The following is a 12,050-nucleotide window of genomic DNA, read 5'->3' as shown; positions in this document are numbered from 1 at the left end:
TCCAGTGGCACAGTAAAATGGTGAACTGAGTCAGGCAGACGGCGGGTTTAAATTCTGGCTTTCCTCTGTGTCCTTGGATTATATAACCTCCCTGAGCCTCTGATTGATTATGGATAAAATGATTTTTTAACTACTAAGTCCTTTCTCCCAGTAGTGTTATAGAAGTCAAATGAGAGAAGACCCATGAATCACCGGAGACATAACATGTTTAATAAATGTCTTCTGAGCATGACCTCCTATTGAAATAACTATATTTTGTTACTGAATTCTACACTTTGGCTTAAATAGAAAAAAAAGAGAAGTAGCGTTAGGCTGGTGTCTAGGAGTAGGCTTTGGCTCCTGGGGCATGAACCCCAGAGAAGCCCCCACACTGCAGACTTCTCAGCAGTATCTGATGAAGCTCCAGGAACTTTCCAGAATGAGCCTTACCGTGGACTGGAGTTTTCTGGAAGCTTACTCTTGTTACCTTTTGAACCAGTTCTTATTCTCCTACTTGTCATTTTCAGTTCTCTGCTTCCCTCACTTTTTTTTTTTTTTTAATATATTTCATTGATTTTTTTTTACAGAGAGAAAGGGAGAGAGATAGAGAGCCAGAAACATCCATGAGAGAGAAACATCGACCAGCCGCCTCCTGCACACCCCCCACCTGGGATGTGCCCGCAACCAACGTACATGCCCTTGACCGGAATCCAATCCGGGACCTTTCAGTCTGCAGACCGACGCTCTACCACTGAGCCAAACCGGTTTCGGCTGCTTCCCTTACTTTCAAAACGTTATACTACGCATGGGAATTTGAGGGTCCCATCCTGAAAATCATCTCAGAAGCCAACAAAGGAAGCACAAGATCAGGCAGCTACTCTGCATCATAACATAGCATGAATATTAATTGTCAAATTGAGATGTGGGGACCATGTACATATTAAGTTTTAGAATGATAAGTTCCAGAGAGAGGAAATATTCTGTTTTAAACCACTGAGCTAATTTTACGTGTGTGTGTGTGTGTGTGTGTGTGTGTGTGTGTGTATTTTTTTTTTTTTCAATGACGTCCACCTTGAAACCTTGAGGAAGCCAAAGCGGTCATCGAAGAAACCAGAGCCCTGCGCAGCCGGATTCACCTTGCCGAAGCGGCCCAGAGGCAGGCGCGCGGCATGGAAACGGACTACGAAGAAGTGATCCGCCTGCTCGAGGCCGAGATCACGGAGCTGAAGGCTCAGCTTGCTGATTATTCTGACCAAAATAAAGTAAGCAAAGTGCTCCCCTCTTCTGGTTACCATGGTTCCCCTGCTGTAGTCATGTATCCTGTTTTCATTTGCTTTTCTTCCGCACTTCTAAACTAGGTCAGTGTTTGTCTTCTCTTGTTCAGCCACGGGGTGATGTGTCCTGATGGGGCCGCGTGAATGCTGTCAGCCTCCCCTGGTTCAGATAGCTTCCTTTGTTCGGGTCCTGGGTCAGCATCACACACACAGCTCAGGCATCCTGGAATTATTGAACATTTAACTGATTGCATTGTTTTTATTCCTTTGTTTCTCAGCTTGCCAATTTGCCTTGTGCGGATGGGAGGAGAAAGTCTAGTGGTCGGTTTTGGCTTTTTAATGAAGGCATTTCAGGAAGTGTGAAAGTTAAGCAATTTTGCCTACGGCCCAAGATAGTTAAGAGGAAAAAAACTGCTTTTGAATTTAGTAACCACTTTCCTGAATTTAGAGTTTAACCATTTTCTTGATTACTTTACAACCTATGTATGCATATATCCCTTAAAATTGCTGTTTGGTTTTGTCTGTTTATCACTTTTACATAAATAGGAAATGCATTGTATTTGTTATTCCGCCTTGCTTTTTTCACTCAACATGTTTTTTGATTCATCTGTTTAAAGATTATAGCAGGTCTGTCTTCTCATTGTTTTGCTTGTACAACATTGAATGGATATACAACAGTGTATTTATCCATTCTGTATTTGAGGTACCGCCCAATTGTTTCTGTTTTCTCCTATTGTGAATAATGTCACCAAGAACATTCTTGAGTAGGTATAGAGATAGAGATATGGATATAGATATAGAAATCCTGCTCTACATGTGTAACAGTTTCTCTTCCGTTCATAGCAGAATGGTTAGGTTGAATAAAGATTGTACAATCAACTTTACTAGGTGATGCCCAATTGTATTTAACAGCGTTTGAACCAGTTTTTACTCCCACTGGTTGAATGGGAATTACCGTTTACTCCACATCCCTACTGACACTTTGTTTTCCTTTGCTTTTAATTTTTATTAGTCTGTCAGGTGTGATCATTAATTGTAGTGGGTTAATTTGCATTTCCCTGGTTACTAATGACTTTAAGCTCCTGATGTATGTGCTGGGATCAGCTGGCACTGGCTCAGGAGAGCTGATTGTGTACATCTCTTCTCACCTCCAAAGTTGGTGGTGGCTTGAAAACAGCCGTGTCCGAGTTATTTATACCCCAAATGCTATAATCCAGGGCTTTGCCCACAGCCCTAGATAGCCAGTGCTCTGCTTACATATTTATTAGGCATTTGTGTTCCTATGTGAAATGGCTCTTCATATCTTCTAGCCATTTTTCCACTTAATTGTCTTTTTCATATTGACATGTACTGATATGTTCTGATTATTAGACCTATAATGTATTATCCTATACTCGAGGCTCAGTGCATGAAAATTCATGCACTTGGGGGAGGGGGTCCCTCAGCCTGGCCTAGGCCCTCTTGCAGCCCAGGACCGCAAGGGGGATGTCCACCTGCCAGCTTAGGCCCGCTCCCCAGGGGATCGGGCCTAAGTTGGCAGGTGGACATCCCCCAAGGGCTCCTGGACTGCTAAAGGGTGCAAGCCAGGCTGAGGGACCCTTTTTCAACCCTCCCGCAGCCTTTCCCCAGGGCACGAATGTCATGCACCGGGCCTCTAATATGTTACAAAATCTTCTGGTTTTATGGCTGCTTTTATACCCTTTGGTGAATGAACAGATGTTCTTAATTTTCATGTAATTAAACTTAACAGTCTCCCCCTCATGTGTCTTTTTAGAAGTCCTTCCACTCCCAAAGATGTAAAGATATTGCTTTATATTTGCCTCTAAAAGTTTTAAAGTTTGACCCTTCTGTATTTGGTTTTATGGCATTGTAAGAGGTTGGGACCCATTTTATTCTTCCTTCTAAATGAATAATCAACCATGCCGGACCATTTACTCAAATGCCTCTTCTTTCCTAATTGACCTACAACATCAGCTCTGTCATATGTCAAGATTTCACATGTGTGGATCTTTTGGAGGGTTCTCTGTATTCTATTTTATTGGTCTTGTTTTATATTTCTGTGCAAGTAATACACTGTATTATTACTAAGATCTTTTACAGTAAATCTTGATATATACTCAACCTTCCTAGTTTTTTTTTTAAGTATGTTAGCTACATGACACTTTGATCTTTTATATGTAGATCCAATTTATAAATGCTACCAAAAAATAGCCTTTTTACTGAAAGTTCATTAAGTGTGTAGATTAAATTTGGGAATAATGTACATAGTTATGACTGAATCACAGAAAGGTTAATTGCATTGAGCCAGAGAATCTGTCCTGAAGAATAACAACACAAAATGTTGATGGTTGCCTTATGACTTACTATATGAGCAGTGTTTACAAATGTTCAAAGGAAGCTTGAAAAACATTCTGCAGTTGTTTGATGTAGTTGTCTTATTTTAGACCAGTAGATCCGAGACATTAATGGGGTTCAATTGTTCTCTAGTCATATCCATTTTTCAGGGAAGTGTGTTAAAATCACACTCACAAGGAGCTTGTGATTAATGTACTTTATATATTTTGATGTAATGCTTTCAGATACATACAAGGTTGGAATTATGTTATCCTTTTATGAAAATGCTATGATTCTTTAGTAATCTCACCATCTTAGTGCTTGTTTTTGATTGATATTAAAATAGTTACACTGACTTTCTTTTGATTAGTATTTACCTATGTATTTTTTCCATCCTTTTACTTTCAACTTATCAATGTCCCTATATTTTAATTGTGTCCATGTTAAATAACATGTAGCTGAATCCCTCCCCCATGTTTTAATAACTTTTTAATCTCTAACTGGAAATATTGTTTCAATTATATTCTTTTATTTGCTAATGCACTTGGCTTCATCTCCACCCTCTTAATTTGGGCATTTTAATTGTCTCGTGTTCTCTTGTTTTTCATTTGTAGTCTTCTTATCCCCCTCCCCTTCCCTCTCTTTTTCCTTTTTCTTTCCCTCCTCCTCTTCCTCTCCCCCCCCCCCTTTTTTTTTAAATTGGTTCCCATTTCTCCTGTGTTCTCCAACTCCTATTCCATTTTTCCCTTTGCTGGTTCACAAGATATATACTCTTTTTCTAATTCATAATGATTAGTTAAGAAATTTTAACATTCTATTTTAACTTAAGTTATATAAAACTAATCACTAGCTTTCCCCCTTCTTCTAAAAGTACTTTAGAACAAATTCAATCCTACTTCATTTCTATTGTCACTATTTTAGTTTTTTCTTGACTTTTAACACCATAACTTAGACATGATTACTACCTTTGTTTAGTAGACCGCCATGCTTACCATTTTCTATGTGCAACAGTCTTTCTTTCTTAGACCTTCTTGCTAGAATTATTTTCTTTCTTTCTGAAGTGCAGCTTTTAGAAATTTGTCCAGTGAGGACCTATTGATAATAAACTCTCTCCATTTTTGTTTGCCTGAGATTTTTTCAGTGTTTTTACTCCATGGTTACAGTAATCATCAACCAGTCATTTGCTTGAAATCTATTGTTTTTTGTAGATGATTTTAAGATCTCTTTATCATCAGTGTTCAGCAGTTTGACCATGAAGAGTCATGTGTTGACTTAATTATTTCTATTCATTGAGCTTCCTGAAGAAAAATTTCCTTTGCCATTTTTTTAAAAGCATAGTGTTATTCTCAGCTATTTTTTTGTTCATTCTTTTAGGTCTTTCTTGTGTAATTTAGGTTGGATGTATGCAAGGTCTTTTCTCCTTACCTCTTCTCTTTCTTTTATGTTTTCCATTTTTATCTTTCTGCTTCATTATAAAGATCTTCTTTACCTCTGCCTTCCAGCTTACCCATAATCTTTTCAACTGTATCTAATTGGATAGTAAGCCCATAAATTGACCTTCTAATTTAATTATGGTTACATTTTTATTTTTTAAGATTAATTTTTTTATATCATTGGATCTATTTTGATAGTAATTTAACCCTTTATTTTGCTTTTAATTTCTTCTTAAGTTTTAAAAAATAGTATTACTTTATATTCTAATATCTGATTACTCTAGTATCTATCATCTTTATAGGACTTCGCTTGTAATTTGTTTTCTTCGATGAACTTTTCATTTATGGTAGCTTATTTCTGAGGCCAGGTTCTTTTGATACAATGTCTGTGAGAATTACTGAAGATTCCAGTGTAGAAAATGGCCCTGCAGAGAAGTTTTGTGTTTTCTTCTACCAGCTTGGGACCCATTTAAACTAAATTTTCAGCTTATGCATTTACACAGTATAAATTCTGACCTTAAACCTGCTTGTGGGTAGCACTTATTCAAGGGATACTTGTTAAAATCTGCTCACCAGAGCCAAAGTCAAAACTCTGTTCACCTTGAGTTTGTGTCTTCCTAGTTCAACCGTTAGAGCTCTCCCACCTGCCATATGTCTGATGCAACTCCACGCTGCAGGCCGCCAGAGCCCAGCATGTGCCCTCAGAGCAAATGACGCTGCAGTCACTCTCACTCCAGCCTTCACTCGGCACTGCTGCTTGTCCGCATGGAAGGCCCGCTGCCCACGGAACCCCTTGCCTCCCTGCCCACTCAGCTTCATATTGGCTTGTGTAATATTAAACACAGGCGTATATCTTCAGAAGTTTTACTTTTGCCACACTGGTAGGGTTTCTGTCAGCATCTGGTAAGCCATGTTGCAAAACCAAACAACACTGTAAACAAATTTAAGTGTCATTCATTATAGGAAGTCATGAAGTTACATGAAGCTTATCTCATCCAATGTGCAGCACCCGTGTGCAGTTTAACTGTTAAATGGGCCATTGTTTTTAAGTGCTGCCCCAAATAATAAAGAGAAAATAAACGATACGGCAACGTCGGGTGCTAGTTCACGCGAGCTAAAGTAGGAGCCGCACCTGTGCAGCGGAAGAAGGGCGTAAGACCACCTTTTCTGCTCTCTCTCCCCAGGGAAGTGTTCAGGAGTTAAGAAAGAGAATCACAGTGCTTGACTGCCAATTGAGGAAATCAGAAGTGGCTCGAAAAACCTTCGAGGCATCTACTGAAAAGCTACTTCATTTTGTAGAGGTAAATGTTCCTATTACATTACTCTATGTCCATTTTTAAGAAATGGACAGGCAGCCGAAACCGGTTTGGCTCAGTGGATAGAGCGTCGGTCTGCAGACTGAAAGGTCCCAGGTTCGATTCCGGTCAGGGGCACGTATCTTGGTTGCGGGCACATCCCCAGTGGGGGGTGTGCAGGAGGTGGCTGGTCTCTGTTTCTCTCTCATCGATGTTTCTAACTCTCTATCCCTCTCAATTCCTCTCTGTGTAAAATCAATAAAATATATTTAAAAAAACACACAAATGGACAGGCAACTAAGCTCTGTAGATGAATATCAGTGTTCAGTGGCTGGTGAAGCAGTCTCTGTGGGCCAAAACAGCAATATTAACTTAGAGTCAGATTTAAATTGCCTAGATAATGAAAAGACAGCTAGCATACAGGTTATTAAGAGGCATTATTAAGACAGGGTAACATGATCCCAAATGTATACTGTTTGTTAATGAATACTTTCCTAAGAAAACTCTTGATGTTTTATAAACATTATTAGATAAACATTTTACTAGTTATAAAGAAATATTCTATGGTTATATTTCAAAGTAGAATTACATGATCTTGTAATTGATCCCCCCCCCAACACCACAAAATAGAAATATCTTTTAAAAAATATATTTTTTTATTGATTTCAGAGAGAAAAGGAGAGGGAGAGAGAGATAGAAACATCAAATGATGACAGAGAACCATTTATCAGCTGCCTTTTGCTCACCCTCTATTGAGTATTGAGCCCACAACCAGAGCATGTGCCCTTGTCTTGAGTCAAACCGGGACGCTTCATACTGCAGGCCGATATTCTATCCACTGAGCCAAAGCAGCTGGGGCAGAAGTACCCTTTTAATCAATTGAGGCGGAGGGAAGAAGTGATAAATATTAATAAAGCAAGAAAAGACATTTTAAAAACTATCAAACTTACAGATCTTCTTCGCTATTTTGTTTGTTGACAGGCTATTCAAGAAGTATTTTCTGATAATTATGCTCCATTATCAACTTTAAGGTAAGAATATTTTGAGTGCTTCCTATAGAGTACGGCTCCTAACTACATTTTCATCTGGTAATTGGGACTAAAATACAAAAGTCTCTTAGGTTTAAGATGTAATGTAACTCCTATTGGATACTATTCTTTAATGTCTTATGGAAATAGATACAAGGATTTGTCATTGTCAACCTCATCTCTGTGAAAGGAATTCCTGGAGATATTTAGCAAATCATTGTATCCTCATACTCTAAAGCTGAATTTTGTAAAGAAATTAAGCATCCTATGTAGGAATAAAAGTTACTATCCTAATCACTGCTAAAGGTAACTCTTGATCCAGCATATTAGTTGTTATGGCAAACAGAAGTTTATCAAGCATGCTCATGCTATCCATTTCTTGCATTTTCATCATTCAGTAGACATGAATTAAAAATAGATACTAGTATTTGGAGAATACACCTTGATTTTGTTATTATTCACAGTTGGTTTCTAATATAAAGTTTCTTACTAGGAGCCACAATCATACTAATAACATTTACTTATTTCAAACTGCAAGTTTATGGTCATTTCGATACATGATGCAAAAGAAAGATTTTTTTCCCCCCTCATCTTATAGTAGCTGACACTAGCATTCAACTTCTAGCAATGTGTGCTTACAGAAATATAGGCAAATTCTACCTTATGCTATGAAAAAAGCAGTTTACTGAGTAAAGCTGATTCACTATATTCTTATTATATTTTAGGTTTCCACAGCATTTTTTTGAATTTAGAAATCCTATAGTAGTACACTTTTAAACTCATTTTATTGTAATGTTTTATTTCTTCTGATGAAGGAATATAACATTTTTAGTTGTCACCCATGCTGCTTATGATTTAAGATAATTATGTGAATTCCATGATAATTATTTTTAGTAAGGATGTTAAAATACTCAGCAATCACATTCCCCTTGTAGGTGTGCCCTCTATCTGCACCCCCACAGTCTCATTGTGACCCTGAATAATAATTCAGTCTTCCCTTGCCTTAATCTAGTTCATGAAAAAAAGATAAATTTTAAAAGTAACATTAAATAAACTTTCACCATGTCTTGCAAAGTTAGACACTAGCAAAATTTGGTTCAGTCTTTTTTGTTGTTGTTGTTATTGTTGTTGTTAGGGGAGTTCTAAGGGGAGGATCTCAATAGAATATTCATCAGCTTTTTGTTTTTAAGGAATTTTAAAAATTGATTTCTGAGAAGGAGAGATGGGGGGGGGTGGCGGGGAGAGAGAGAGAGAAACATCAATGATGAGAGAGAATCATTGATCAGCTGCATCATGCATGCCCCCTATTGGAGATTGAGCCCACAACCCAGGCATGTACCCTGACCGGGAACTGAACCATTGCTTTCTGGTTCATAGGTCATTGCTCATCCATGGAGCCACACCAGCTGGGTCAGTCTTTTTAATATACTATATCTTTGTGGTGGATATTTTTCTTGGTCATTCAACACAAAATAAAGGTTCTGTATTTGAATTTAATAATTGATGCTTTAATCTTTCCTTGTTAATTAATCCTATTATGCTTAAGAATTATGCTTAGCATAATGGCTTTTTGCAGTAAACAAACCCTTGCATTTTAAATTATATCTAAATGCATTTATTTCAGGTGCCATTTGCATTTTTTTAAGTAACCTAAGTGCTCTAGGCTGTTAGATTTAGGAGCAACAAATGGAAGTGCTTAAGAGATAATTTCACGAGTAATATATACATATTGAAGTTATAGTTAATATTATAAGAAGTAATAGTAGATGCATGCTTAATAAATTTATGTTTATGGGCTTAACTTGAATTTTTACAAAATTAACATAATAAAAGCACTCACTAAAAAAGCCCAACAAATTATATATTTAGGAGGTGGGCCATCCTTCTATGCCTTTTTTTAACATATGCCTACTTATTACACAGTCAAGAATTAAAAACAGAAGTAATGTTTTCTGTGAATTACTTCATTTATGGCTGTAAGAAGACAATGTTCCCAGATGTAGAAATATTTCTGTACAAATGTATAACTAATACGAATTCAGATTTAGCAAAGATAGATGCTATTTATTGTGTGATGACTTTTGTTGTATGGCCCTCACAGTGAAAGAAGAGCCTTGCTAGCCTCTCAGACTTCCCTCACATCGCTGGGCAGGAATGGCCGCAACATCCCAGCCTCGCTGGCCCTGGAGTCTAAGGAACTCGTTAGATCCGTTCGTGCCGTACTTGATATGGACTGTAAGTTTTCGAGTTGTTTTCACTTTTTAAAATTAATTGATTTCACGAAACAAAAGAAGATTTCATGTTTGACCGTTGGATGTGTTGAAGGGTTAGTTTGGCTACAGTAACATTGATAGTTAAGTGGTAAAATGTTAATGCACTGGTTACAGGGGGGGAATATTTGTTTTACTTACACTGCCCAGAATGGCTTCCAACAGAAGATAGCTGATTAAGATATGTCTTTACTTCCATCCAAAGTCTCTTTGATGTGGAAGAATAAGCATAAAAATAGGTCCTGACAGCACTGGAAACCTGGAAGGGTGGAGTCAACCTGGAGGAATTTTTGAACAATATGAATAGATGGATCCTTGACTGGCGCAGCTCAGTTGGTTGGAGTACCATTTCGCACACCAAATGGTTGTGGGTTCTTTTCCCTGTCAGGGCATGTGTCCAGGTGGGGTCTGATCCCTGCTTGGAGTGCATATGGGAGGCAACCAATCAATGTTTCCCTCTCACACGGATGGTTCTCTCTTTCTCTCTCCCTCTCCCTTCCCCCCGGGCCAAAAAAAACACAAAACAAAACAAAAAAACAATTAAAAAAATATGTAGGCATCAAATGGAGTAAGATTGAAGGTACAACCCAGCTGAGCTAAAGACCCCTAAAATACAGTAAATGCGAAAGACAAGATGATGTAACAGTGAATTCAGCAGAACAGCAGGGAAGTCCCCAGGATCACAGGCAGGGAAAACTAGGCTGTGGGGCAGCCAGCGAGGTAATTAATTAAAGGGCTGACGAAGAGCTGAACCAGTTCCCTGCTCTTCAGGGCTGCTTGCTCAGGCATTCACTCCTCAGCAAGTCTGGGAGAACACCTCTCTAGGAAATGCATGATCTGCCAGGGCCCGAGGCATCACTGAGCTAGAAAGAGAACTTCCAGCACTTCACAGGACAGGGGACCCTTAGGGGAAACTGGGATGACGGGACATTTCCATCCTTCCCTCATGCTACCCCTTCGTGCATGTGGATTCCTTTCTTATTTGTTTTGTTTTTCTTGTTGTTCTTCCCTTGATGTCAGTCAGTCTGCCAGTTGCTTTTGTGCTGGCCACTAACATTTCACTATTTCTCTAGTTTGCCATTCTTCATTTTTCTGTGCTGGGGACCAGATATAAACTATATATAGATAAAAGTATAGAGAGATACAGATAAAATTCTACATTGAATAAGTATTAAAATAATAAATTTTGAGTTATGTCCTAAGCAGTAGATGGCTTGACTTGACTTGGTGGAGAGCAATGTTCAAAATTTTGGGGGGTAACTTTTTCCTTCAATACTTTGTTATAGAGGATTAGAACTGGTGGCTCTAATAGTAGCTGCTTAGTTTATGCAGTAGGGCTTTTTAAATTTTTGTATAATGTATTACTTTAAAAAAAAATCAAATTACATCTCAAAAAACCTGTAAGAACTCTTTATGTAAATAAATCCTGTAGGTTTTAAGGGGGAAGAGAATAAAAAATAACCACTCCTGCCGATACCGGTTTGGCATCGGCCTACGGACTGAAAGGTCCTGGGTTCGATTCTGGTCAAGGGCATGTACCTTGGTTGCGGGCACATCCCCAGTAGGGGGTGTGCAAGAGGCAGCTGATCGATGATTCTCTCTCATCGATGTTTCTAACTTTTTATCTCTCTCTCTTCCTCTCTGTAAAAAATCAATAAAATATATTTATTAAAAATAATAATAACCACTCCCAATATATATGCGCAAGCTCCCAATTGTATATATCAGACATTTTTAAGTTAGAGTGGGATCAGGGTAGGGAAGCACCTTCACAGACATAGCCCAGTGACACTGCCGTCATTCATTTTAATTACCTTGCTGACATTAACTTTTATATTTGTCAAACATGGTTATTCAAAGAAAATGTCTAAAGTTCAGCAGAACTTCTTTGAAGAAAAGTGAAAAATTCCTTCTGTAACTTTTATCCATTACAAGGTTATACATATCTTGTTTAAGACTAGCAAATAGTTTCTATGTTTTCTTTTTATTTAGAAATGTAGTTGCCAGTGCTGGCATATTTTCCCAATACTTTTATATGATATATCTTTTTAAGTTTAGTAATTTAGATCAGCTCATTTTTCTGTCTCTTTACACAGTAGCATTTTCTACACATGCAATGAAAAACAGAAACTTACTACCATGAAGTAGATAATTCACCTTCAGCCTTCACCTCATTTCCTGGGCCATGGCTATCTGGTTATTTCAAGTTACAATCTGAAATTTTCGCTTGGGTAATTGCCTCCACTTTCTTCATAATAGAAGGACTCTCTAAGATGTAATACTGTGTGATTTCCTCAGAAATGAGAATAAGATTTCTTGGGTCTGAGAGCTTAAGAACAATCTTCCAAAGAATGTCTGCAAGACAACTGTGAACCTTTTTTTGATCATGGGCTACACTAAAATCTGGAGAAAGCCCTTCTCCCAGAATTGTGCAATT

At 38.0% G+C, this 12,050-nt stretch overlaps 1 protein-coding gene across 5 annotated transcripts in view; it reads left to right on the top strand.

Annotated features, from left to right (window-relative positions):
* The window catches only part of STXBP4 (syntaxin binding protein 4), a 110,430-nt gene that overhangs the window by 56,231 nt on the left and 42,149 nt on the right, over positions 1 to 12,050 (top strand). For all 5 annotated transcript variants that reach the window (XM_045587351.1, XM_045587350.1, XM_045587349.1 and 2 more), the window contains 4 exons: positions 1,065 to 1,241; positions 6,205 to 6,321; positions 7,297 to 7,346; positions 9,445 to 9,578. In XM_045587351.1, coding sequence (XP_045443307.1) covers positions 1,065 to 1,241; positions 6,205 to 6,321; positions 7,297 to 7,346; positions 9,445 to 9,578 — 478 coding nt within the window. The remainder of the gene's footprint in view (positions 1 to 1,064; positions 1,242 to 6,204; positions 6,322 to 7,296; positions 7,347 to 9,444; positions 9,579 to 12,050) is intronic.

The sequence above is a fragment of the Pipistrellus kuhlii genome, unplaced genomic scaffold (assembly GCF_014108245.1).
Source record: "Pipistrellus kuhlii isolate mPipKuh1 unplaced genomic scaffold, mPipKuh1.p scaffold_m20_p_28, whole genome shotgun sequence".
In the NCBI taxonomy this organism is placed as follows: Eukaryota; Metazoa; Chordata; class Mammalia; order Chiroptera; family Vespertilionidae; genus Pipistrellus; species Pipistrellus kuhlii.
This window is presented reverse-complemented; position numbering and strand designations above follow the sequence as displayed.